The sequence below is a fragment of the Abramis brama genome, assembly GCF_963993115.1.
Source record: "Abramis brama genome assembly, chromosome: 15".
NCBI classification, from domain to species: domain Eukaryota; kingdom Metazoa; phylum Chordata; class Actinopteri; order Cypriniformes; family Leuciscidae; genus Abramis; species Abramis brama.
The window spans coordinates 15,712,144-15,739,589 of record NC_139977.1 but is presented as its reverse complement, the minus strand read 5'-3'; the positions used below and the strand labels follow the sequence as shown (position 1 = coordinate 15,739,589).

The following is a 27,446-nucleotide window of genomic DNA, read 5'->3' as shown; positions in this document are numbered from 1 at the left end:
TTTAAAAGTTATTAAACATAAAGGAAGATGAACTACAATAGAACACTTTAATTAATTTATTTTAATATATTTATTTATTATTTTTATATTTATATATGAAGTATAGTTAGATTCAGTCTTATATTCTCGGTTAAATGACACAGGGGCATAGCGCCATCCATCGGTTCTTCAGGCTAAATGACAGCTCCCGAAAAATGACGCTTAATTTTGGTTGGTTCGCGAGCACCTCATTTACATATAATGGGCGGGGCTTTCGCCTTCCCAAAATAAATGAGGAAGAAATGTATGTTGCAAGCTGCTGGATGTACAAGCACGCCTCTTACAGTAATTCATTCTTATGAATCGGTGAAAGCATTCGTCGCTGAATTGGTCCTTTAGTTATCCGACATTTCCTCTATCTGTTTTAATAATATGCTTTAGTTTTCTGTTTGTTCATCGCACATAAAGACTGCTTGAGAGAGACTGTTACAATGGCAAGCTCAGAGGTAAAGATCGCTCATCTCTATAAAGTTTAGTGCGTTTCTTGTCTGTCACAGGCTTTCCAAACCTGCCATGTTTTACCGTAATGTTTATGTTCTTTATTTTGTGTTGAACAGGGAAATAAACTATGGGGTGGTCGTTTTGTGGGAAACACCGACCCTATAATGGAAAAGTTCAATGCGTCAATCGCGTACGACCAGCGTATGTGGGAAGCTGATATTAAAGGAAGTAAAGCATATGTCAAAGCCTTACAGAAAGCAGGTTTGGTCACTCAAAACGAGATGGAACAGATTCTTACAGGCCTTGACAAGGTGATTATACCATTTACCACACAACAACCTGACTCATAAACCTGTCTGCTTGCTTCCAGGTTATATATATATATATTATATTGTGTTCTTTTACAGTCATCTTTTTCATGAATCTTCATGTGCCCCAGTGCACGTTGTAAATATTTACTAGGATACTGTACCATAGTCCATTCCCCCTTTGACACCAAAGCTTAATAGATCACAGACAAAAATATGCCCTGACACAGACATCTCCATGTGCACACAACAATAGCCATGTGACAATGCTGCTGATGATGCCTATTGTAAACTTCACCAAAGCTACAGTCATTCAACGTGACATTTTGTTCTCACAACATAACAAACAGCCAACTGGGGCTTGTTGTCACACGTTTCAAAGCGATTGTTCACCAAAAAAATGAAAATTTTGTCATCATCTAACTAACCCATAAGTTGATCCAAACCTGTATGATTTTCTTTCTTCTGTTGAACACAAAATAAGATATTTTGAAGAATGTTGGTAACCACACCCCAAAAAAATACTATGGAAGTCAATGGCTGCCGTTAACTGACTGGTTACTAACATTCTTTAAAATATCTTCTTTTGTGTTCAACAGAAGAAAGAAAATCATACAGGTTTGATGACAAAATTTGTCATTTTTGGGTGAACAATCCCTTTAATGCAGTGAATATTTCATTTTTGAATACCAGTTTCTGTATATGGAAGGCATTTTCTGCCAAATTTAAATAAATAAATTAAATGATTAAAATGAAAATTAAAACCAGATTAACGATTTCATTACAGAAAACTGTATGCAAAAAATGTGACAAAATTGAGAATGAAATTAAATGATTTCATTTTCACAGCATTATCCCTGTCAAATTGAAAAATAAAATGCAATTGGTGATTTCACATTTCATTTTCACTACAGTCTCGAGGCAAGACTGCCAATATTAAAATGAAAAGCCAAACGTGAAAAAGAAACTACAAATACAGTTTTTACAATGCTCTTTAGTAACACTCACGCAATAATAGTGACACAATTCAAATACAAATGTAAATTTTCGTTTTCATTTTAATTCCTCTTTTATTTCACAGTTTTGATTTTCGTTTTCATTTTCAAAGACAACCTGCATGCAAATTCTATGTTAATGAGTGGGTGTGGCTTATTCTAGTAACGACGCTGAGACACGCCTTCTGTAAAGCGAAGTCGTCGACGTCCCGTGTGCATGAGTGGAATGTGTGAAATGAAATTATTTAAATGTGATTATATTGTAATCGAGACGACGAGATATGGCGAAATCTTAGTGAGCTTTTGGGGGAAGCTGCCGCAGCATTAGAACATGGAAACAACCAGCCTGACCATGTTAGTTATGATGTTAGACTCAGACTAGACCATAATCGACGATGAGGTTCATTCATGTATTAGGCTGTTTTGGAAATTCAACTATTTGGGTGTACAGAAGTCTTAGTAACACAATTTCTACAACAATTATAGCCAGACATTATTACCCACTGTCTTTAACCGAGAACCTCGGCCAATATTTCATATTCGCGTCGTGCCTAACAACGCCCTTCAGCCGTGACTTACAGCACTAGAGTACCTTATTGCTTTTATAAAACGGTTACCACGCAATACAAATATTAATCTCGAAACATATGTATCTATGCAACTACTATCATGAAGTAAAATGAATCACTAAAAGCCAATTCCTTCCGCTGGAGAAAAAAAAAATAGTCCCTGACCATAAAGCAACAGAAGAAGTTACATTATTTCTCCATTAGATGGAGACAAAGACTGTCTTAATGAGTGAGTCAGTCAGTCAGTCAGTAGAGAAGACTTTTGAAATGACTCAAACTTGTGATCACGGAGAAGAAAGACGCAACTGACATGACTATGGATTTTTATTATGAATATAGCACTGGCCTGAAGGAAAATGCTATATCTAGCCTACTGTAAATGCAGGTACACTCGCTTTCTCGATCTCATCCAGAAGTTGTTACTGGAAATGAAAATCAGCATTGTGATTCTTTTTGTACACAAACTTAAAATAACCAAAAGACACGTAACAGTTAAACAGCGGACAGATACAGGCTAGTGCTGTATCTGAATAAGTCACGGCTGAAGGGCGTTGTTAGGCACGACGCGAATATGAAATATTGGCCGAGGTCCTCGGTTAAAGCTAGTGGGTATTAATGTCTGGCTATAATTGTTGTAGAAATTGTGTTACTAAGACCTTTGTACACCCAAATAGTTGAATTTCCAAAACAGCCTAATACATGAATGAACCTCATCGTCGATTATGGTCTAGTCTGAGTCTAACATCATAACTAACATGGTCAGGCTGGTTGTTTCCATGTTCTAATGCTGCGGCAGCTTCCCGCAAAAGCTCACTAACAGATTTCGCCATATCTCGTCGTCTCGATTACAATATAATCACATTTAAATAATTTCGTTTCACACATTCAACTCATGCACACGGGACGTCGACGACTTCGCTTTACAGAAGGCGTGCCTCTAGCGCCGTTACTAGAATAAGCCACACCCACTCATTAACATAGAATTTGCATGCAGGTTGTCTTTGAAAATGAAAACGAAAATGAAAACTGTGAAATAAAAGAGGAATTAAAATGAAAACGAAAATTTACATTTGTATTTGAATTGTGTCACTATTATTGCATGAGCGTTACAAAAGAGCATTGTAAAAACTGTATTTGTAGTTTCTTTTTCACGTTTGGCTTTTCATTTTAATATTGGCAGTCTTGCCTCGAGACTGTAGTGAAAATGAAATGTGAAATCACCAATTGCATTTTATTTTTCAATTTGACAGGGATAATGCTGTGAAAATGAAATCATTTAATTTCCTTCTCAATTTTGTCACATTTTTTGCGTACTGTTTTCTGTAATGAAATCGTTAATCTGGTTTTAATTTTCATTTTAATCATTTAATTTATTTATTTAAATTTGGCAGAAAATGCCTTCCATATCTGTATAGGTACATTACATTACAAAAAAGCTATTGTAAATTTTCACTGTTATTGACCAGGAAAAGAGATTCATCATGTGAACATGGCCTGGTATTTAAATAGTTAACAGTATAGTTAAACAGTATTACAGCACAATTCTGAAAGGTAATGTACAAAAATATTAACCGACAATTACTGTAATTAATGTACTGTATAAATTTAAAACGCTTAATAAGTGACAACTTACCCTGATAAAAATGTAATCTATTATTGTTTAGAGGAAATCAATATAGTTCTCGCTATATAATACATACATTTTATTCAAATTATTTTTCCTCAGAAGTAAGCTATGAATATGAAGGTTCAAGACTTCTGATTCATTAGCCACTCTAAGTAAATAACAAGAAGTACATTATTTACGCTATAAAACTGTGTGTTTATAATAAACTAAAATAATATGATAAAAAATACCAGTTTGCAGTATCTAGCAGCACTGTTTTTGTACATCTAAAATAACTTAAAGTGAATGACACCGGAAGCCTCACACATTCAATTTAAAAATGTCCTCACCCTCTATTAAATTAAAAATAAAGTGGATATTTTACCCTTGACGTTGAAAATATTTGTATTTTAGTTTAGAGGATAAAAAAATCACAAAAATATTCTAATTTAATACAGAATTTGAAACCAGGGCACAACAACTAGATAAATGTAATTGTTTTTTTTTATTCAAAAGCTACTGAGATATAGCACTGTGTTTCCCCTATATGGCTGTAAATATATATTGTAAATTTCAAATCAAAAAGAGTTATCAGACATTTTACTTCATTGTCATTGACTGTTCACAGATATTTATGAATGTCTTCATCAGGTTTTTGATGAGTGGTCCAAAGGCGAGTTCAAGATCAAACCAGGAGACGAGGATATTCACACAGCCAATGAACGCAGGCTGAAGGTCTGTATTATGTATTATGAAAAGAACATTTAACTGAATTTTTGGTTCCTATAATATTAATGTCTTTTTCCTTTTAAAGGAATTTATTGGTGATCCAGCTGGAAAGCTTCACACAGGCAGGAGCAGGAATGATCAGGTTTGGCTTGGACCGAATTTGGTCACATGATATTTCCTCTATAGGCATGGCTTTGACTGAAGAGTTTTCATTTGTTGGATATAGGTTGCAACAGATATGCGGCTCTGGCTACGGGACGCTATTGCCACTCTGAAAGGACAAGCTTTGCAGCTCATCAACACTATGGTGGAAAGAGCTGCAGCGTAAGAATGCTCAATAATCTAGATACATGTAGAGATCTGACTAATGTACAATAACCAAACACACACATCACAAACTATCTTCCTTTGTCCAATCAGAGAGATTGACATCCTATGCCCTGGATACACTCACATGCAGAGGGCCCAGCCAATCAGATGGAGTCACTGGATTCTCAGGTGCATTTCAAAGAAGAATTCAGTCTTAAAGGGACAGTAGGCCCAAAAACTGAAAATTCTGTCATCATTTACTCACCTTCAAGTTTATCCAAACGTGTATGAATTTCTGCTGAACACAAAAGAAAATATTTTGAAGAATATGAGTAACCAGTGGGTAACAGTTAATGGGCCCCATTGACTTCCATAGTATGGGGAAAAACGTGAAGTGGTTTGGAACAACTTGAGTGTGCATAAATGATGCACTATCCCTTTAATTATTTTCTACTCAAGGCAAAGCTACAGTGAAGTGTCAAGACCTTCATCCTGTTGATACATATGTTTGGTCACAATTGTTCAATGTTCATCGTTTCTCGCAGTCATGCAGTGGCGCTAAGCAGGGATGTTGAGCGGCTGGACGACATCAGAAAACGTGTTAATGTGATGCCCCTAGGAAGGTTAGTTTTGGGTATATACATTACTGTAATACTGTACAGTAAGTGTCTTAAGTAAGGATCTTATGCTCACCAAGGCTGCATTATTTGATCAAATATGATCAAATATGTGGATTTGGTTCTCAAGAAACATTTCTTATTATTATCAATGTTAAAAAAAACAGTTGTGCTGCTTTATATTTTTGTGGAAACTGTGATACATTTTTCTTCAGGATTCTTTGATGAATGGAAAGTTCAAAAGACCAGCATTTATTTGAAATACTAAACTTTTGTAACCTTATAAATGTATTTACTGACACTTTAGTGCAACATTTTAATGCATCCTTACTGAGCAAAGGTATTAAGTTCTTTCAAACAAAAACAAAAATCTGCTGAACAGTTGTGTACACACTTCACATTCATTGTCTTAAATATATCTTTTTTAGATACATTGAAATATGATGTATATATTTGCCTTGCAGTGGAGCAATTGCTGGGAATCCCTTCAACATTGATAGAGAACTTCTTCGTCAAGGTTGACTTAATTTTATGAATTTGCTTTCCTGTTATTTACTTTCCTTTTTCATATTAAATATTAATGTAAGTTTATTTCTTTCCCCATATATTTAATGATTCGTGAAGTATGTTCCTGTGATGTATGTTTGTGTATACAGGTCAAACTTGTCACCTGATTTATAATCTGATTTATAAAAAAAAATGTATTACCCCCCAGAACTAAATTTTGACATGATCAGCATTAACAGCATGGACGCTACTGGACAAAGGGATTTTGTTGGTATGTATAATAATGCTTCAAAAATCATCTAAGAGAATGATAAGTAACATATATCATTGTAATAAAAGGGATAGTTCACCCAAAGATGAAAATTCTGTCATCATTTACTGACCCTCATGTCGTTCCAAACGTCTCAGGTTACGTCTGTAACCATAGTTCCCTGAGAAGGGAACGAGACGATGCGTCGATGACGCTTTGGGAACGCCCCCAGCGTGATTGCGTCTGAAGCATCTATGTCAACTTAGTCCAATGGAATGAATGAAATGCGCGTCACGGGCGGATGACGTCATGACCAGGAAGATACAAAAGCGCATCCGGTGAAACCGGCATTAGCTTCGAAATTTGCCGAAGCAAGTCGATCACAGGGATGCAGGAAGTATGGCAGGGCGACGCATCGTCTTGTTCCCTTCTCAGGGAACTATGGTTACAGACGTAACCTGAGATGTTCCCTTTCGAGGGAACTCGCGATGCGTCGATGACGCTTTGGGAACGAGAATACCCAAATCGCCAAACTTACAAATACCTGAGTGTCAACATGTTGTCAGAATTAACACTTAAGCACTAAGCACCTGAGACCCTGGGGCAGCATCCAGGTCCAGGCTGTAAAACCTCACGAATGTGAGCGGTGAGGACCAACCCGCCGCATCACAAACCTCTTGGAGAGAAACTCCCGATAATAAGGCTTTAGAGGCCGCCATACTCCTAGTGGAATGAGCTCTGACCACCAAAGGGCACGGCTGGTCAGAGGACTCATAAGCAAGAGAAATAGCCTCAACTATCCACTTGCTAATTGTCTGCTTAGAAGCCGGAAGACCTATTTTGGGTGATCCAAAACAAACAAACAACTGATCGGATCTTCTCCACGAAGAAGTCCGATGAACATAAGTGTCCAGTGCTCGCACTGGACACAAAAGGTTCAGCTTTTCCTGGTCCGAAGAGGTAAACGGAGGAGGACTGAAAGCTTGCAACACAATAGGCCTTGGAATATTGGTAGGAACTTTAGGAACATACCCCTGTTTAGGGTATAAGAAAGCCTTAACCATCCCAGGTGCAAACTCAAGGCAGGTGGGGGATACCGAAAGGGCCTGAAGGTCACCGACTCTTTTAAGGGACGAAATAGCTAGCAGAAAGATAGTCTTGAATGTAAGAAACTTTTCTGAAACCGAATCTAAGGGCTCAAAGGGAGCCCCAGAAAGGCCTTCTAAAACTATAGAAAGGTCCCAAGCCGGTACCCTTGTGCGAACTGCAGGCCTCAGCCTCAGGGTGCCACGAAGGAAACGAGTAATCAGAGGGTCTCGACCCAACGATGTACTACCCACTGGGGCGTGGAAAGCCGCAATGGCCGCCACGTAAACCTTAAGCGTGGAAGGGCATAAACCTGATACAAAACGATCTTGTAGAAACTCAAGTACTGTATTAACTGAACAGTTAACTGGATCCCACTGTCGCTGGTGACACCAAGAAGTGAAAACTCTCCACTTTAGTGTATAAAGTTTCCTCGTAGCAGGAGCTCTGGAGCTTAGAATGGTCTCAACAACCTCAGTTGAGAGACCACTCTCTATAAGCTGGGCCCCCTCAGAGGCCAAACCCATAGTTTCCAAATCTCTGGCCGGGGGTGAAATACTGTGCCCCCTGCCTGAGACAGAAGGTCTCTCCTGATCGGGATCTCGAAGGGAGGACCGTCTAGGAGATGAATTAGGTCCGCAAACCAAATTAGACTCGGCCAGTGTGGTGCTACAAGTAGTACACTTATCCCGAACTGACGAACTCTCTCCAAAACTCCTGGGAGCAGAGCAACAGGGGGAAAGGCGTACAGACGTAACCTCGGCCATGTCTGTACCAAAGCGTCCAGCCCCAGGGGGGCTGGGTGAGTAAGGGAGAACCATAGTGGACAGTGCGTCGTGTGCTGAGATGCAAACAGATCCACTTCTGCTCGGAATCCGTAAAATTCCCAAATCTGCTCCACCACCTCGGGGTGGAGTCTCCAGTCCCCTGGCCTCAGCCCCTGTCTCGACAGGGTGTCTGCTCCTATATTCTGGTCCCCTGGAATATACACTGCCCTCAGAGAGAGTATTTTCCCCAGTGACCATAGGAGGATCTGGTGCGCCAACTTGCATAACGGACGCGAATGCAGACCCCCCTGATGATTTAGATAAGAGACCACCGATGTGTTGTCTGTTCGAACTAGCACATGATGGCCCCTCAGGTCTGGAAGGAAATGTCTCAATGCATTGAAGACGGCCATCATCTCCAGGCAATTTATGTGCCAAGAGAGATGATGACTCCTCCACAGACCCTGAGCTGAACGGCCTTCCATTACCGCTCCCCAGCCGGTGAGGGAAGCATCTGTCGAGATAGCAACTCGATGGCAAAGAGCTCCCAACACCGGACCCTGGGACAGGAACCAATGTTTCCTCCATATAACCAAGGCGCGGAGACACCGCCGCGTGATCTTGATCATACGAAGTGGGTTTCCCCTCGGGGAGAACCCTCTGGTCCTGAGCCACCACTGCAAAGGTCTCATGTACAGCAGGCCAAAAGGTATCACGTTGGACGCCGCTGCCATGAGCCCTAACAGTCTCTCGAACTGCCTCACAGTGCGTGACTGGCCTAGCTTTAGCTCTTTCATGGCTGTCAGGATAGCAGCTACACGAGCGGGCGATAGACTGGCTCGCATCGTGACTGAATCCCATACCACACCTAGAAAAGTGGTCCTCTGTAATGGAGATAGCACACTCTTCTTGGCGTTGAGCCTCAACCCCAATCTCTGCATATGTGCGAGGACGACATCTCGATGCCGAACCGCTAACTGTTCTGACTCCGCTAGAATCAGCCAATCGTCTATGTAATTCAGAATGCGTATGCCCTGCAGCCTGAGCGGGGCCAGAGCTGCATCTACGCACTTGTGTGTGAATGTGCGGGGTGATAAAGCTAGACCGAATGGAAGTACCCGATACTGGTATTCTTTGCCCCCGAAAGAAAACCTCAGGAACTTCCTGTGCTGAGGGAGGATGGAGACATGGAAGTATGCATCTTTCAGATCTATCGTGACAAACCAGTCCTCGGATCTGATTTGAGTCACGATCTGTTTGAGTGTCAGCATCTTGAACTTGAGTCTCTGAACTGTACGATTCAAACGACGAAGATCCAAAATGGGACGCAACCCTCCATCCTTTTTTGCAAAAATGAAATAACGGCTGTAAAAACCCGATTCTCTGTCGGGATAATACACCTGCTCTATAGCCTCCTTTTCTAATAGAGCTTTCACTTCTTGCTCCATTACCAGAGCCTGCTCGGGCTGTACTAACGTTAGCAACACCCCGTTGTAGCGTGGTGGACGAGAACCAAACTGGATTCTGTAACCCTTTTCTACTATCTGCAGGACCCATTGAGATATATTCGGCAGATTCTTCCATTCCGCCAGAAAATCTACTAAGGGAACCAGCCTCTCGAGGCTGGCCTCTGGTATATTTGAGACAGCCAGTTCTGGGACCTGAAGCAAACTGGCAGGAGACACCTGAACTGACTGTTTTTGAACCTCCCTCAGAAGGTGCGAGTCTGGCGCAATGTCGGGTTGGCACTGCGCCAGAAACTCGCTGGAAACCGCTGCGCCCCGAGACACCGAGGGTGGCGGGATTGGCAGAACGGCCCCCTGAGGGCATCGAGATGGAACGGGCACTGTATACTGAGGTGTACACCGTTCCATCTCGATTGGGGCTACCCTCACTGGTCTGACGCTGGTAGCGTCAGGACTTCTTCTTTTGAGTCGAAGCCTTCTTAGCCTGAAGAACGACCCTCAGATCGGACTTCGGTTTAGAAGACTTCGACTGAGAGTGTTGCGTCTGTTTCCAATATTTCTGTGGAGGCGCACGAGACGCAACACTCTCCTTTTGCTGTGCACGATATGAGGAGCTAGACGGCTGGGGCTGCTCACGCCCAGCAGCCCCAGTGAGTTGGACACGGCGAGGGAGAAACTTTTTAAAAACCTCTGCTTGCTTTTTTGACTCTTGAAATCTTTCAACCACAGAATTAACAGCATCGCCAAAAAGACCAGATGGATTCACAGGCGCATCCAACAGAAAAGATCTATCTCTATCTTTTATATCTGCTAGATTAAGCCAGAGATGTCTTTCAGTGGCTACTAATGCTGCCATAGACCGCCCAATTGCTCTGGCGGTCTCCTTAGTAGCCCTTAAAGATAAGTCCGTGGCCCGACGAAGCTCTCGAATTTCGTCAGGCCCCACCCCCTCACTTTTGTCCAAATCTCCCAGCAGATCAGCCTGATATGCTTGGAGCACTGCCATAGTATGCAGGCAGGCTCCGGCTTGACCCGCTGCCGTATAAGCTTTACCCACTAAATTAGATGTAACTTTTAATGGCTTTGTGGGTAAAGCTGAGACCCTCATGGACGATGCTGTACCGGGAGATAAATAACTCGCGAGCGTTTGTTCTGCCCGCGGCATCGACCCATAACCATACTCTTTCAGCCCCCTTATTTGTGAATATGTGCGTACATAAGGACTGAAAAGACGAGATGAATAAGGTTTATTCCACGATCTGGATAACTCATTATGAACATCGGGGAAAAATGGAAGGTCTCGTGGTGGAGGTGAAACATCAGATGATAAGAAGCGCTCGTCTAATTTACTTTTGGGACGAGCACCTCTTTTCTCGGCTGGCCAATCAATGTGTAATTTTTCTACAGCTCGAGTGATAACATCCACCAACTCCTCATATGCGGGGGAAAGAGATGGCGAATCCTCTTCCCCCTTATAATGTGTGTCACTGCCAGTGCTTAATACATCTACCTCCTCAGAACTAGAGCATCGAAGCACTAGACTCTCTTCCCGAGCGGGAGAATCCGCAGAGCGGGCTCCCGACTCGGAAGAGAGAGCGCTGGATCCCCCAGGTAAGGGAGGAGAAAGGATCCTCGGATCCGTCTCCAACCCCGCTGAAAGATCCATTTGCGAACCCCAGGTATGCCTTCTCCGTGCTGCCTCGGCAGCAGCGGGTCCAGCACCCTGAGGCTCACGAGCCTCGCCACTTTCCTCGAAAAGTGACAGGCGAGAGCGGAGCGTACGGAGAGGAAGCCGTTCACAATGCTGGCAATCAGCCCCCTCGAAGGCTGACACCGCATGCTCCACTCCCAAACACATTACACAAAGCTCATGTGTATCCCCACCCATTAAATAACGCGGGCAAGGATAAGCACACTGCTTAAATACTTGTTTCGCCATAGTAACGTGTGACAGACAACAGTAAATATAGACAGACAGTTTGACACAGATTGCTTGCTGAGGCAACAGAAGCAAATGCCGGTTTCACCGGATGCGCTTTTGTATCTTCCTGGTCATGACGTCATCCGCCCGTGACGCGTATTTCATTCATTCCATTGGACTAAGTTGACATAGATGCTTCAGACGCAATCACGCTGGGGGCGTTCCCAAAGCGTCATCGACGCATCGCGAGTTCCCTCGAAAGGGAACTTTCATTTATCTGTGGAACATAAAAGAAGATATATTTTCAAAATATATTTTTTTTGGTCCATACAATTGAAGTCAGTGGTCACCAAAACTTTGGTTAGACGTATTCTTCAAAATATATTTTTATGTTCGACAGAAGAAAGAAAGTCCTACAGATTTAGAACAACATGAGGGAAAATGATGGCAGGATTTTCATTTTTGGGCGAACTATCCCTTTAACTGTGTGCATGTGTATGTTTTTGGACAGTGGAGTTTCTCTTCTGGGGATCAATGTGTCTCACACACCTCAGCAAGATGGCAGAGGATCTGATTTTGTACAGTACCAAGGAATTCTCCTTCATCACTCTGAGTGATGCATACAGGTGAGGACAGCACATGATCCATAACGGGAAGTGATAGCAGTGGTTAATCTTGAGAATAGAATAAAATAATAATAATTAAAACTACACTCATCTGGCTGTGCATACGCCCATGACATATAAGAGCTCTTGGCTGACGGTTCGAGTCTGACCTGGGTCATGTTCTAATCCCATTCTGGTCTGTGATTTATTGTCCAGCCAATGAATGCAAAAAATGTTTCTTGAACAGCACATCAGCATATTCGAATGATTTCTGATAAAATTTAAATGGTAAAGAGTTACTTCAAATTGTAATAATATTGTGAAATAACTGTAACTGGTTTCTATTTTAATGTATTTTAATTAAAGTGTATTTTTAAAATATTTTCAGTATTGTTTTTACGGGTTTTTTTGCAACCTTGGTGAACATAAAATACTTCTTTCAAAAGCATTAAATAATCTCACTGTTCAGATCGCAGATTTAAATGTGACTGAATTTGACATACTGAGCTATGAAGTGCAAAGCCTCTTTTTGTTTTATTAACCTAACATTTTGCCTAGTGGTTTGAACTCAAGAATGTGTCATGTGTAGGACCCATGATAACCCATGTCACAGCAGACAGAGATCATTAATTTGAAGCCCTTGGGTTAACGGCATTTCTCCTTACATGTTCTGCGTTATTTTTACCCCACTTGCCACGTATGCACATTTTCATCATGAAACTCTAGGAGCTGCTGTCTTGTGCTTTAGGCAGAATTGCAAATTAATCGGTCTTGATTCAGATTACTGTTATGGTGCAGTTGCAAAGAAATGTCAGTGAGTACACATGTGTTCGTGTTCCTGCCATTACACACTTTCCATTGTTGGAACAAATCTATTTTCTTCTCATACTATAATTCTTTATGGCCTGTGAAATGTTCGGTCTGTTAACATTAACTGATTTATCTTTATTAACCGCAAGCTGGTACTGACCTTAGTTAACAAGTAAATGCCTGCTGAAAAATAATTATTACCCATTTATTAACACCAAAACCATGTTAGGAAAAGCTGACCATCTGCCACGGTACCTGAAACAATAAAACCTGATCTCAAATTCTTTACTGGCTGGTGTAGAATAACAAGATCTAACTGATAAGAGGGAGCGAGACCAGTTCAAATAAAAAAAAAAAATATTAAAGGGGCCTTGAAGTCGATCCAATATCTGATAGGTAACCATTGAAGGGAGTGATATCTGAAAGGTAACCATTGTTAAAATATGAGTGATTCTGTCCCTCTTTCTCATACCGGTCAATATTCTACCAGCAGCATTTTGAACCAGCTGCAATCGATTCATCAGTGCCTGGGAGAGTCCTAAATACACAACATTACAAGAGTCCAGTCTGAATGATATAAAAGCATGGATGATCATCTCCAGATCTCTAGATGAAAGGATAGATTTTATCTTAGCAATTAACCTTAGGTAGTAAAAACTAGTGTTTACCACAGCCTTAACTTGTTTTGCAAAATTCAACTCTGAATTAAAAAATATACCCAGATTTTTTGCATATGGGTGACATTTCTAGACAGTCACTGTAAAAAATAATTTTCATGATTTATTACAACATTTTTTTTGTTTTGTCAAATCAACTTAGATAATTTATATGGTTCAGATAACATAATATTTTGAGTTTCTGTTGATTAAACCAATCGCCTTCATTGTATCAACTCAATTTTTTAATTTCATTGAACTTAAAATTTTAAGGCAGCCAGGTTACTTTAAGTTAAACCAACAATAATTTTTTACAGTGTATGATGAAGAGAGCAGGCCTTCGAGTAACAGGTAACCACAGGAAAGGTAGAAGAAGCCCGTGAGTTTAGGAAGTGGTCCTCAATAGGGATGTGTCTGCATCAGTCCGTGGTAGAAAGAAGGAAATCAAGAAGGGCTTGACGATCATAAGTGTAGGGGTGTTTTCTAACACAAACAACCATATCACCCATAACAATGCATATAAAACAATTGACATAAGGCAGAACCGATGGCAAGCCAGCAAACATCCCGGCGTCAAGTGGCCTTGGGACTCAGATACTGTGAACATGAGCTGGCAGATGTGTACTGAGGGATTCAGCCCACTTCAGCTTTGTATGTGTGTCTAGTGTGTGTTGTTAATCAGAGCTATTGTGTTTATGTTTGTGTGCAGCACTGGGAGCAGTTTAATGCCTCAGAAGAAGAATGCAGACAGCCTGGAGCTCATTCGCAGCAAAGCAGGACGAGTGTTTGGCAGAGTAAGATACAACACTGACTAATGAAGCCAACGCGAGGCATGAATACTGGCCTACAGAGATAATCATGTCAATAAAATAACTGCCCTTATGATTAAGGTCAATCTTTGGGAAATGTAATAATTAGTACTAGGGCTTTCAATTTAATGTTATTATTAATTTAGGGATGCACGATATGATGGTACCTTACTGGTTTATTGGATAATGGATATGTAATAGTGCGTGCTTATTTCTCCTATTTTTAAAAGAAGACACTGTCATCTAACTCTCACTTAATCTTTAAAAACATGAATAATTTAAAAACATTGTTAGATTTTCTTTAGAAAATCTCAAAATGATTTATTAGGTGTCTTTAACTACTATGTAAGAACATAAATTAATAATTTGATACAATGCACTTATTATGTACATACATGTTTTTACATTGTACTTATATTTAAAAAAAAAATACCTGCATGGAATTACAACTGTAATGATTTTCTGTAATTACATCTAAAATTATACTGTTGAACCTTCCCTTACACCATAACCTACCCTTAAACCTAACCATATCAGTAAACCTGTCCCTAACCTTACCCGTATCCCACCTCAATAGCAGCTTAAGTTTGCAATACAATATGAACACAATAAGTAAAACAAAATTCTAAGTACATGGTAGTTATGGACACCTAATATAAGTTGTGACCGATTATTAATTTTTCATACTGTACATTATAATGTTGTGATGCCTAAATTCACTTTAAATTGGATCATATTTAATAAAACAGATAAAAACACATTTTAATATTGGCAATTTATCGTTATCGGCCATAACATAAAATTAATTATAATCTTCTCGGACAGAATTTTTATAATAGTGCATCCCTAGATTAATCTGAAGAAAGTAATACAATTTTTATAAGATTAAATATATTATAATATTAAAAGTAATATTTAAAATATTATTTAATAAAATGATCAAATATTAACACTCAAATTTACGGTTAACAATTTCTACAACAAAAAACGTCAGTCTTTCTCTAATTTCAATTTCATTGTAATACAGTTTGCAGGGTTTCTGATGACTCTCAAAGGCTTACCCAGCACATACAACAAAGACCTACAGGTATGTCCATAACAGGCAGAGAATGTGATTATATTGCTTTCAACTGTCCTCTGATTATATGTTTTATCACTGCAGGAGGATAAGGAGGCCATGTTCGACACATATGATACAGTATACGCTGTGCTGCAGGTGGCTACAGGTGTCATCTCAACTCTAAAGGTAAGAAACGGGTTATACTACTAAGTTAATGTGGCTTTGTCATGGACAGTGGTAATCAAGGACAAAACTGTTACGTTGGTTAAATAGCCAGTAGGTGACATGATGGATAAGATGCAAATGTGTTGGGCATGTATCCATTGTCAATCTGCAATTTGAGCAACGTAACAAAATTGTTGTTTTATTTCCTGAGTGGTAGATCTTAAGCACTCATACTTTTCCATTCCTCAGGTCAACCAAATAACGATGGAAGCGGCCCTCAGCCCAGATATGCTGGCCACTGATCTTGCCTACCACCTGGTCAGAAAGGGAGTGAGTCCATCGATTAATCTACTTGTAGTTTATAGCTTTTGTGTTTCAATTGAGCTGAATGAAATCTGATATATATACATGTATATTAAAGATGCCTTTCAGAGAAGCCCACAGTTGTTCTGGAAAAGCCGTCTATATTGCAGAGACTAAGAAAGTCAGTCTGTCTGAACTCACTGTAGAGGACCTTCAAACCGTCAGGTCAGCAGGCACATTAAAACAATAATGGCATATTGAAGTATATGAAATGTTTTTATTTTTATTCTTTATTTATTTGTTTCTCTCTTTCTCTCTAGCCCTTTGTTTGACAAAGACGTTTCTTCAGTGTGGGACTACATCAGAAGCGTTGAACAGTACAGCGCACCCGGTGGCACGGCAAGGAGTAGCATCACGGCTCAAATCGAGCACTTTAGAACCTGGTTAGAGGCACAAAAACAGTAACCATAGTCTCAAGGTCAGCAGTAGGTGCTCTTTCTTCAGAGATGAATTTGGCATGTTATGCCTGCTATTATCTCATGTCATCACAGATTCAGTTGAAGTCAAGGGTTTACCTGTGTGTTACATTTAAGGAAAGTTTCATTGGTTCAGAATAAGGATTTTACATGACAAAACGTGTACAATGAAATATAGTTACATTTGAATAAATAATTTGTGCAGTCACTTCATTTGAAGTTTTATTAACATCTTTGGAAACGTACATAATGTACAACTTACATTCCACATGCCCTGCAGATGCACATTAATTGTTTAATCAGCAAATTATAGCTGTATGAAACACTCAATTTACAGGGTTTTCCAGGAAACATCTGAGAATAAAAAAAAAAGAAGGCATTTCCAGGCCTGGAAAATCATGAAAATGTTGAAATTTACCCAGTGAATTCATCCTAGTGGAGGTTCAGAAAGCCACATTCACATCCCAAGTGGTTTTGTTTAGTATTTTGAAGACTTTATTTGTACAATGACAACCCAAACCCCCTTAAAAATACTTCAAATGCAGTAATCATGAACAGTCAAGTCATGGAATACAAGTAGGAATCCTGAATTTTATTGAAGTCGGATAAAGCTGCCACGTTTAAAGGAGAATGAGAGTAGACATGAAAAGAGGTACGAGTGAAACAATTAATAGTTGTGAACAAATAATAACAAAATAATAATGTTGTCAGGTTTCACAGCCTTCGCATGGTGGCAGTGATCCATTCCAGTAACTTCAGTTCAGTGCTTGAAAGATTGATAAGCTGTACTTGTTTGTAGAAATTGGATACAGAACATCCTGTGTTAAAAGAGACGTGTTCTCTACCATTCAGTGAAAACACTTTTGTTGTCCAAAAACACAAAAGAGGCACAGAAACAGGGTGATTAGATTGGGCAGGACACACAGACAGTGAGATTTCACAGATGTGTAAACAACTCGTCCATTCAGATTCTGCACAGGACGGAATATTCCAGTCATTGGTTTTTCTGTTGCGAATAACAGCTGTTTATACATTGACGTCAGCTAAAGTAGAAAAAGAAAGATGGCCAAAAGGATCAGTACATTTGAATTAAAATCTGCCACTAGTGAACTCAACCTTTCCAATTATACTTCAATTATATATACTTAATTGAGATCTCCTACAGTTGTTCTCAAAATTATTCAACCCCCATTGCAAATCATGTTTATTGATAAAATGAGAATTTCAGCTGTTTGCAATGAATAAATCAAACAAAAGTAATTGAAATAGCTTTAGCTTTTAATTGAAAATGCAACTTTTAATTACTTCTGCATCTCATCAAGGGCTTCAATGACATGAAATATCTGAACTGGCTAGGTTTGTTGACTGTTACTTTTGACTGCATGTTAGAAATATGACAAAAGAATCAAAAGAATGGCCCAAAAAGTTAAAAGAAGATTTCATTGCCCTTCACAAACAAGGAACAGGATGCAAAAAGATAGCGAAGGCATTAAATGTTCCTAGAGACACCATTGGAAGCATAGTTCGCAAGTTCAACGTTATTTTGGATCATTTTTAACCCAAAGGAACAGTGGTTACACTGCCTAAACGGGGCAGAAAAAGGAAGCTATCAAAGGCTGCAACCAGATTTTTGATATGGCAGGTTCAGAAAAACCCTTGAGTGACTGCAAAAGACCTGCAGCAAAATGCGGTTGCAACACAGAAACCCAAGAATATTACTGAACTGGAGGTCATTGCTCATGAGAAATGGGCTAAGATTCCTCAGAAACACTGCCAGAAGCTGATGTCTGGTTATACATCTGGTTTGCAACAGGTCATAACAGAAAAAGGGTGTTCTACTGAGTACTAAAGGGTTGAATACTTTTGAGACGGCAGAAGTCATTAAAAGTGGCATTTTCAGTTGAATTTGGGGAAACCACTTGAAACATTTGTTGTGTTGAGCTATTTCAATTACTTTTGCTTGATTTGTTCATTGCAAACAGCTGAAAGTCTGTCAAAATTGCCAATAAACCTGATTTACAATGGGTGTTGAATAATTTTGATTAAAACTAAGTATGACTAACATTTATATCTCAGTCTGGTTTATGCCAAAAAGTCTCTCTGTACCTGACTTTTGTTTATAGGCAGAGTCTGTTGGAAGACCGTCCACACAACAGACTGGTCACAACCTGGTGTGGTCAAGGAACCCGAGTACCGATAGTAGCTCAGTGTATTGGCTTGAGGGACGATGTCAGCCAGTCTAAAGTCTTCAATTTCGCTGCTGTTCCCTTTTGATCAAATTGCATAATGTGGAACCAAAATACAGACAAACAAAACATGTTAAATCGATAAACTAATCAAAAATGGGAAATTCAGTTCCCAAAAAAAGATTATGTAGTCTTTCTTAAAAGTACTCACCTTCATGTCTGACTTTTCCTAAAGCATCTATAATTCTGTCAAGCTTTTTGTTTTTCTCTGAAGACACCTAATAGGGGATGACAAAAGTCTGTGTTTTATTAGTTATTATCGGCATGGTTCATTAAAGGGATATTTCACCCAAAATGGCTGCAAAGTGAATGGTGAGGACTGGGGCTGTCAAGCACAAAATGACAAAAATGCAACATAAAATGTCATAAAAGTAGTCCGTATTGAAGCTATTTGATAACATTGTATGAGGTAAAAGTGAAAATAATTCACATACTTTATTCATCACCACTAGCTTTCGTGAACGAACTGAGTCGGATCTTTTAAGCTGATCCAGTACACAAAACCGATTTGAATGATTTGTTCATTTAAACTGATTTTGTTTTTTTCCTCACACTAAAGCCTTCAAAAGTCTTGTTGTATAGATCACACTTATGATACTTTCTATGACATTTTTTTTGTTGTTGCCTTTTTTCCTTGAAAACTCCAGTCCTCATTCACTTTCATTAAATGGAAATTCTTTAAAAATTCACCTTTTGAATTTCATGGAAGAATGTCTCATTTTGGAACAATAGGTTTTTTCAATTTTGGGTGCAGGATTATTATAGTTAACTAACACTAAAACCATAAAAACGTTTTAAATTTAACTTGAAATTTAGTTTAACTTCATGTACTAAAATAACTAGGTAACATTATAGTTTAAGGTCCAATTTTTACTTTTAACTAGTTGCTTATTAACATGCATATTACTATAGGATATTGGCTGTTTATTAGTACTTATAAAGCACATATTAATGCCTTATTCTGCATGACCATATTCTATATCCCTTAATCCTACCCTAAAACAACTTAAACTTAACAATTTAACAATAATTAGGAGTTTATTGAGGCAAAAGTCATAGTTAATAGTGAGAATTGGACCCTAATCTAAAGTGTGAACAATAACTAAAACTGAAAAAAAATTAAAAATAAGAATATATATATTTATATATACCTATACATTTATATATACATTATATATACAATGTATATATACATTTCTTTTGTCAACTTATAATGAAATGAACAACAAAATTACTAAAACTTTAACTGAAATTAAATCTAACGAATATAAAAATAAAAATGAATTCAAAATATTAACAAAAACTATAATAGTATTTCAATAATATTAAAATAACACTGGGTGAACTATCCATTTAAAAGCTTGTGTTCAGATGATTTTCTCACGAATTCTTTTTATTTAATTAGTATAATTATGAGACAAAATATCAGAAAGGCATCAATACCTCAAAAAAGAAGCCAAGTGCTGCCACCCCCATAGAGTCATTTAGAGCCACACTCAAGTTGTTATACTTTTCTTTAATGTGAACGATATGGAGCTGGGAGGCAAAATGCATAATTAATACCCATCATAACTTAACTTAAAATAATAATAGGCTTTGTTTGCATTTAATCCTCCAAATATCCTTGACTGTAACATGGACTCTCACCTCCATGGGATAACGCTCCCCGTCCACAGAGTGCTCTGAGCCCTGGCCACCGTCGTCCTCTCCCCAGTGCAGGTGGAACTGGACAGCCTTGTATGTGTCTGACAGACCCCCACCACGGAGACGCACCGATTGAGGGAGTGTAAAGTGAGCTGGGAAGAAGTATAGAGCATGTTATCATACTGTACGATTACAATATTTAAAAGTTCTTGTTTTTTTTTATGGAATATTGCAGTATTTATCGTGCACATCAGAATTTTTTAAAGGTGCTCTAAGCGATGTCACACGTTTTTTGTCACATACAGCAAACATCTCCTCACTATCCGCTAGGTGCCTGTCCCCGGAACACACTGTAAAAAACGCAATCTCTGTAGACAGCCTAGGCTCCACAAATGGCAAGAAAAACAAAGTGGCCCAGCCTGGACCACGAAACATATCAAACAGTGTTCCAGCCAATAACCAACAAGAATGATTTGGGTGTGGGGGTTGGGGGGTTAGTGCGCGTACACATGAAGGGGGGTGTGGGGAGTGGAGGAGAGAGAAGCATGAAGAGGGAAGTTAGCTAGAGGAGAGATGTCATAGACAACGACAACGACTAACGTTAAAAATTTATATTCTTGAGAATTTTTATATGGCTGACACACGACCAAAGAGATGACGTTCGATGAACAAATAACAAAGAAGAGGGAAAAGGAGAAGGAACGCGCAAAGTCCCGAATTTACATCAGAAAAGCATTCAAAGGGTGGCGAGAACTCCGTCGGCAGAAGGGCTTCCAATCCAAAATTCAGGTGGCTCTGTTTTTGCTGGACAGGTGGGTAAATCCAGTTTGGTTTTTCTAAATGGTTCATGACTGTTTCAGGAAGCACGGAAGGGAGGGGGAGGGGACGGGATGAAGAGGAGGGAGGGTCGAGCTAGCCTCCGTTTTGTTTGACAATACTTTGAACAAGTGACTTCACCCAACATCGCTTAGAGCAGTGGTTCTCAAACCTGTCCTGGAGGACCCCCAACACTGCACGTTTTCTTTGTCGCCCTAATCAAACACACCTGATTCAACTCATCAGCTCATTATCACATGGGTTAATGAGCTGATGAGTTGAATCAGGTGTGTTTGATTAGGGCGACAAAGAAAACGTGCAGTGTTGGGGGTCCTCCAGGACAGGTTTGAGAACCACTGGCTTAGAGCACCTTTAAAATTCATGTGCCCTTGTAAAGCGTAATTTCTTCTCTTCTCTGAAAATGAGGGTGGGACAACCTGTCAGATCAAAACAATAGCAAACCACAACCATCCAATCAATTCCCGATGGACAAAATCGAATCCCGCCCTACAATTTTTCTTGTTCGAGAAGCCATTTTACTCGGATACACGTCATAATAGGCAAGAAAAGACTATATCGTAAGTTCCGTTTCATGTCCACTTTTAAATGATAGTTCATTTGCCCTCAGGTTGTTCCAAACCCATAAGACTTTGTTCATCTTTGAAGCAACACTGTAAATAATAATATGATAAATAAGTTATGACAACATATGTTTTTACATTGCTTAACTCATCAAAATAAGTTAAGCAGTTTTCAACTTTTTCTTAATAAGTTATACAAGATTCAACAATTTTTTTTTTAAGTCAGTTTAATGTAATTTAAGTTGAAATGACTTAAACATCCAAGTTGATTGTACTTAAAAACTTTTCTTTTACAGTGAAATTTGATTTCTGTCCCTCCATTCAAATTCCATTCCACAATAAAAAAAGTTTATGAAGACATAATAAAAGTAATCCACATTTTATAAACACTGACAAATGCACATAGATAAGAGCTCATAAAATATGGTAAACAGAAGCTCAAATGTACCAATGAGGTTTGTTCAGTCATTTCTTTTACGGTCTCTGATGCTTTAAAGTTTTGGTTGGGTGGACTTTCAATGGATGGACAAAAGTGAAAAAAATTATAAAAAACATGTTCATTTGTGTTTTGAAGACGAAATAAATGAGAACAGAATTTACATTTTTAGGTGAACTATCCCTTTAAAGTTCAGTTCCATCTACCTGATTGTCCATGATTTTTCACACTCATATTGAAAATGTCCTCATGACCATCGAAGATAAAACTGGTCAGTTTTGGGTCATGCTGCACTTTGCGTGTGACGATATTGATGGGCGATTGATTTAGATCTCCACACTTAGGAAAAGATTTTTTCCACTCTGAAGGTCCTGAATGACACAAATGGAAAACACATTTTTCTAACTGTATACGTTCAACTGTTTAAGAACAAGGACTTTGCTTTAGTAATGACAATGCAAAAACTTGAGAGGTTGAGCCCCGGTTCTCACCTCTACATTCGCTGTCACAGGACAACTGGCTCTCGTAGCACCACTCACCTGGAACAGAAAAACAAACAAAAAAAAACTGTTCCATGGACCACTATTGGAAAGTATTTAAATCCGTGACTTGAAGCCAAGGTTCAGAGCGGTCTTAAGAACCAGTTTTGATGGTGGTCATTAACTAAAAATTTGTTTATTTTGTGGCCATATAAAGCCATGCTTTGATTCACAAAGTTGTTCCTGATAATCAGTGAGCTATCTAACAGAGTCCCCCTGACCACCAGGTTTGATCGAGAGCAGAACATGTGCTTGAATGCAAAGGCACCTTAAGTGATCTCATATTACACACGGTCCACCTGTGCACTTTCAACCCATTCAACTTGGTTTGCATAAAAAGAAAATTCTCTTATCATTTACTCACCTTAAGGTCGTTGCAAACACGTATGACTTTCTTTCTTCATCAAACACAAAAGATGGTATTTAAAAAAAAAATGTTTCAGGTTTTTCGTCCATAATGAAAGTCAATGGGACCAATGTTGTTGATTTTTGGACCCCAATTCCCTGTTTTTAATATCCCCTTTTCTCAGTCATACAGGTTTGGAATAACATGAGTAAATAATGACAGAATTTATATTTTTGGGTCAACTATCCCTTTTAAACTGTTATTTTAAGCTTAGCATTTGATTTTTTTGTTTCCAAGTAAATGAAGTTGTTCTTCATTGCAGTGAACAATGTTGCAAATAAAACTTCTGTTGAATTGAGAATGTGATGCTGGGTGTTAAGCATGAGAATGAACAATTATACAAAAGTTGTTCTGAAGCTGACATGGCACCTACATGTATGTATTACTTCTGCATCTGTCCTGGAAGTACTAGCATGTGAAATCTTAAGGAGACGGTGAACTTTGAAGAGGTCAGACAATATAAACGATACACACAACACAAGGTGACCTCTGTTAAAAAATAACCTGTCTGGATTCAATAACCCAAGATGCACTGCGGTACAGGCTAGATTAACCAGTGACAGAGCAAAATCACTGACATTCAGAGTAAATGTGCAGCAATACATAGCAACTTGAACTTGATATGTACAAGCATTATATTAAAGTACCTCTTTCACAATTATTATTTTTTTAATATTATTATCTGGAAGTGAGTTGCACAAATATGCATACCTAAACAAAACACACACTTTATACATTTTGCATCTGCCTCTACTTTTGGATCATAATTATTTTTAAACAGTCCACCTTCCCATACCTTAATAAATTACCCCCCCTTTTCAAATAATTCGGACACCCCTGTGTTTTGCAATTTCAGGGCAAGTGCTAATACAACAATTTTGTACCTGATATATTCAAGTTCAAAACAAAGAGAAGACACAAAGAAATTAATTATTTTAGAGTTCAAGAATGCAACTGCATTCCACTCAAAGGACAAGGAGCAGGAGAATGAGAGGCTGTGATTTGACTCAAATTCTACCAGACAGTTGGTAGAGGTGTTAATGCAGGGACTGCTGATTACAAACATTTAGCCTACAACAGTTTTCCCACAGTGGTTAAGCAATCTCAAATCAACAGCTTTCAGTTAGTGGACAGGACTTGCCACATAATTATGTGATAGATAATCATAACTAACTACAGTAGGTTATATGGCTTTGTTAAAAAAAAAAATTAAAAAAAAAGTTATAAAGGCCAATATGTAGGCTAAGCTACATTGAAGCCCAAAGGTTATCTTTTCTATAGTCCCGAATGTAAATTAGTAAATTAACTTTGAGACTGTTGTTTTTGGGTCATTAATAGACAAGCCACATATTTCAAAAGTGTGCATTTATTTGGTGTTATTAATTAGCCACTTCATGCAGGCTGCAGACTAGAGTTCTGCACTCCCGCGGGAGTCTCGCGGGACCCGACGCAAAACAGAGCGGCGCGGGACAAATTTTGAAAGGTCATTGCGGGAGCGGGCGGGATGATGAAGGTGCACTTGCGGGTTCGGGCGGGGGGGATGATACGCTGCACTCCCGCAAATTAAATATGAGTGTAAAGTAAAATATATAAATGATTAAAGTAGCGTACATAATTTTTAGTTGTGAGGGAGATTCTGTTTGGCAGCAATAAAAACGTTTTAAGCAGCCTAAACTTGGATATTGTCGTTTGGGGTAGGGCGGGGCCTAATCTCACGCACACTTGTTTAGAGACAATTCCTTCCCGCTGCTCGTGTTCGAATTCGAAAGCTTCAAGTTCAAAATAGACAGCATGGACGAGGAAAAGAGCACCTCTAGTGCTTCAGATATAGGCCTAAGCGCTTCAGATGTAAGCACTTCTCTAAAGAAAGGCACATTTACTAAAAAAAAAAATATCACAAAACATCAAATCAGACATTTGGCAGTCTTTTTCGGTTGTGCATGATGGAGAGGGGAATCAACTACCTTTTGCCTGCTGCCCTAAATGCCAAAAGGTGTTAACATACAACGGACACAAATCGCATTTTTTTTCCAAGACCTTTCGTGAGACAGAAAGTGAACATACATCCTGCCTGCCGTCTTGCGGGAATTTGCGGGCGGGAGCGGGACATAATATCACAGATGCGGGCGGGAGCGGGACTAAAAATGACAAATCTTTGCGGGAGCGGGCGGGAGCGGGACTGAACACTGCGGGAGCGGGCGGGAGCGGGACTGAAAATTGTGTCCCGCGCAGGTCTCTACTGCAGACTCCACTTATTCACGTCATTTTCACGGGATCGCGCCCGCTCTGTTCCGCGTGCCCAGCCTTCTAATCTAGAGACTAGCCTACTGGCCGGGTAAGTTTTTCGAGCAGCTCCCTCGGCCAAACTTCACCATCCTCTTTCACTTTTGCTGCAAACTGTTTATTCGCTCATGGGGAAAATCTGTTCATCTGCTAGAAGGCAAAATTGTGAAGGGATGGAAGTTATGTATGTTTACGCCGTACAGGTACGAATCGCAACATAAAATGCTCTCCGACTTTTATAGATTTTCACTGACGTGACAGACTTCAATTTGGATTTTACTTGTTTCTTATAGCGTAGGCCTATTCGATTTCTATTTTTAACTGATGATCATTATTATGTAGGTAGGCTATATATATTATATTATTATTATTATTATTATTATTATTTTATATATTATTATTATGTTTATATTATATATATATATATATATATATATATATATATATATATATATATATAAAACAAAAACTTGACAGATGCATAACCGAATAAAAATGGTTGGAATATGGAACTTGGTTTGAATTATTGACTTTATTATTTATTTAGCCTACTTGTAGGTGGTTTTTGCATTAAAATGGCAGTGATGGGCTAAACTATTTATGTCGTTTAGATTTAAGCTTATTATTTAATTTGTAATGGCAATATGTGTCATTTAGAATAGGCCTAGCCTATGTGTCACGTGTGTTCTAGAAAAACGCTAATAGACGCATGTTTAGTGGTTGGCCATCTGACTTTTGGACTGCATGAAACTGAAATTATAGGCCTACCGCATTATTGTTAATATCATGTTGATGTTTTAGCATGTTGATGACTATTTAAGTTGTGTTGGTTCCCAAATGTTTTATAGTAGCCTACCATTTTAAAACCACACTTTATTATTAATGTAGGCTATAGTCTACAATAAAACTGTATCTTTATTTACACGTTGTAATAACAACTCACGATGCTAAAGTGTAGAATCAGTAACGTTCCGGTTCACTTCGAAATTCGAATCGAATATGCGAGGGAGACCGTTGTGTGAACTCGTAACAGCTCACATTCACATCATTGCAGCGGTGTTCATCATTGCTCACAGACAGGTATATCTGATGAAACATAATGTGGATGCATTGCACACAAAGTTTTCCAGACTGTCTAGATTTTAAACGGTTTTTGTGCATTTTTATTTTATCATAGTTTGGAGCCCTAAATGAATAATTATATTTCAAATAATTGTATAAAAGCTAGGCTATAGGCCACAAATGGTACTCAAAATAAAAGTTTGCCTATACCGAATATTGCATTTTAAAAATTTATTCTAAAAACTGTATCAAATAAGATTTAACTTGATTTAAAAATATATTATTTCTATGCAAGACATACAAAAAAAATTAGTTGTATTTTGTCAGGCCAAAATTCAGCCTCTTCTGTTTTTCATAGAGCAGTCATTCACTCAACTGTATTCAGCCATAGAGACAACCAGCCAGCCAAAGACATAGACAGATAGACAGATAGATGGATAGTTAGTTAGATAGATAGATAGATAGATAGATAGATAGATAGATAGATAGATAGATAGATAGATATTCTACCTTACCTGAGCAGAGCTTTAGAGCCAACAGAACAGATGAGAGAGAGAGAATGGACGTCATGACTACAATACCAATACAGTTCTCACTGCCTTGTGTGACAGGAACTATTTTTATACAGTCAGGGAAAGGAAGGAGGAGAGAGGGAGAGAGAGTTTTACAGGTAAGAGGTGAAATGACAGGTGTAGGGCAGCAAACTAGGGCATTTGAGGCCCTTGATGAGGACATTAACTCTCACAATACAACCTACGGCCAGTTGAACCTAGTGAATTTTTCCCTGAACTCTGAAGTGAATTTGCTTTATCTTACAGCCTGCAGAGGGCACTAGTGCCAAACAGAACCTTTTTATCATTCCTGTTTTAGGGCATGTAGTTTTAAGCACACTGTGGAGTTTGTCTTTGAGGACAGGGCACACACATGCTTCAAACCCTC

The 27,446-nt window shown here is 38.9% G+C and overlaps 2 protein-coding genes across 2 annotated transcripts; one reads left to right on the top strand and one right to left on the bottom strand.

The window, feature by feature from the left end:
* Positions 1-268: 268 nt before the first annotated feature.
* asl (argininosuccinate lyase) lies at positions 269-16,702 on the top strand. Its single transcript, XM_084138048.1, has 16 exons — positions 269-485; positions 597-791; positions 4,610-4,693; positions 4,773-4,829; positions 4,914-5,011; positions 5,108-5,185; positions 5,542-5,619; positions 6,078-6,130; positions 6,329-6,391; positions 12,122-12,236; positions 14,391-14,475; positions 15,518-15,577; positions 15,653-15,736; positions 15,965-16,045; positions 16,137-16,243; positions 16,339-16,702. The coding sequence occupies exons 1-16, from the start codon at positions 471-473 to the stop codon at positions 16,481-16,483; spliced, it is 1,398 nt and encodes a 465-aa protein (XP_083994174.1). The 5' UTR covers positions 269-470; the 3' UTR covers positions 16,484-16,702.
* A 1,543-nt stretch (positions 16,703-18,245) lies between these two features.
* Positions 18,246-27,080, bottom strand: ca4c (carbonic anhydrase IV c; the record flags this gene model as incomplete). The annotated part of the gene is made up of 8 exons (XM_084136461.1): positions 27,023-27,080; positions 22,709-22,756; positions 22,424-22,588; positions 20,388-20,536; positions 20,184-20,276; positions 18,892-18,958; positions 18,601-18,761; positions 18,246-18,293 (listed from the first exon to the last, which is right to left on the bottom strand). The coding sequence occupies exons 1-8, from the start codon at positions 27,075-27,077 to the stop codon at positions 18,246-18,248; spliced, it is 786 nt and encodes a 261-aa protein (XP_083992587.1). The 5' UTR covers positions 27,078-27,080.
* Positions 27,081-27,446: the final 366 nt, after the last annotated feature.

Bases quoted from the DNA above. Each gene is read 5' to 3' on its own strand.
- asl (XM_084138048.1), top strand. The intron at 5,012-5,107 runs GTAAGAATGCTC...TTGTCCAATCAG, and splicing joins ATGGTGGAAAGAGCTGCAGC to AGAGATTGACATCCTATGCC. The intron at 5,620-6,077 runs GTTAGTTTTGGG...TTTGCCTTGCAG, and splicing joins AATGTGATGCCCCTAGGAAG to TGGAGCAATTGCTGGGAATC.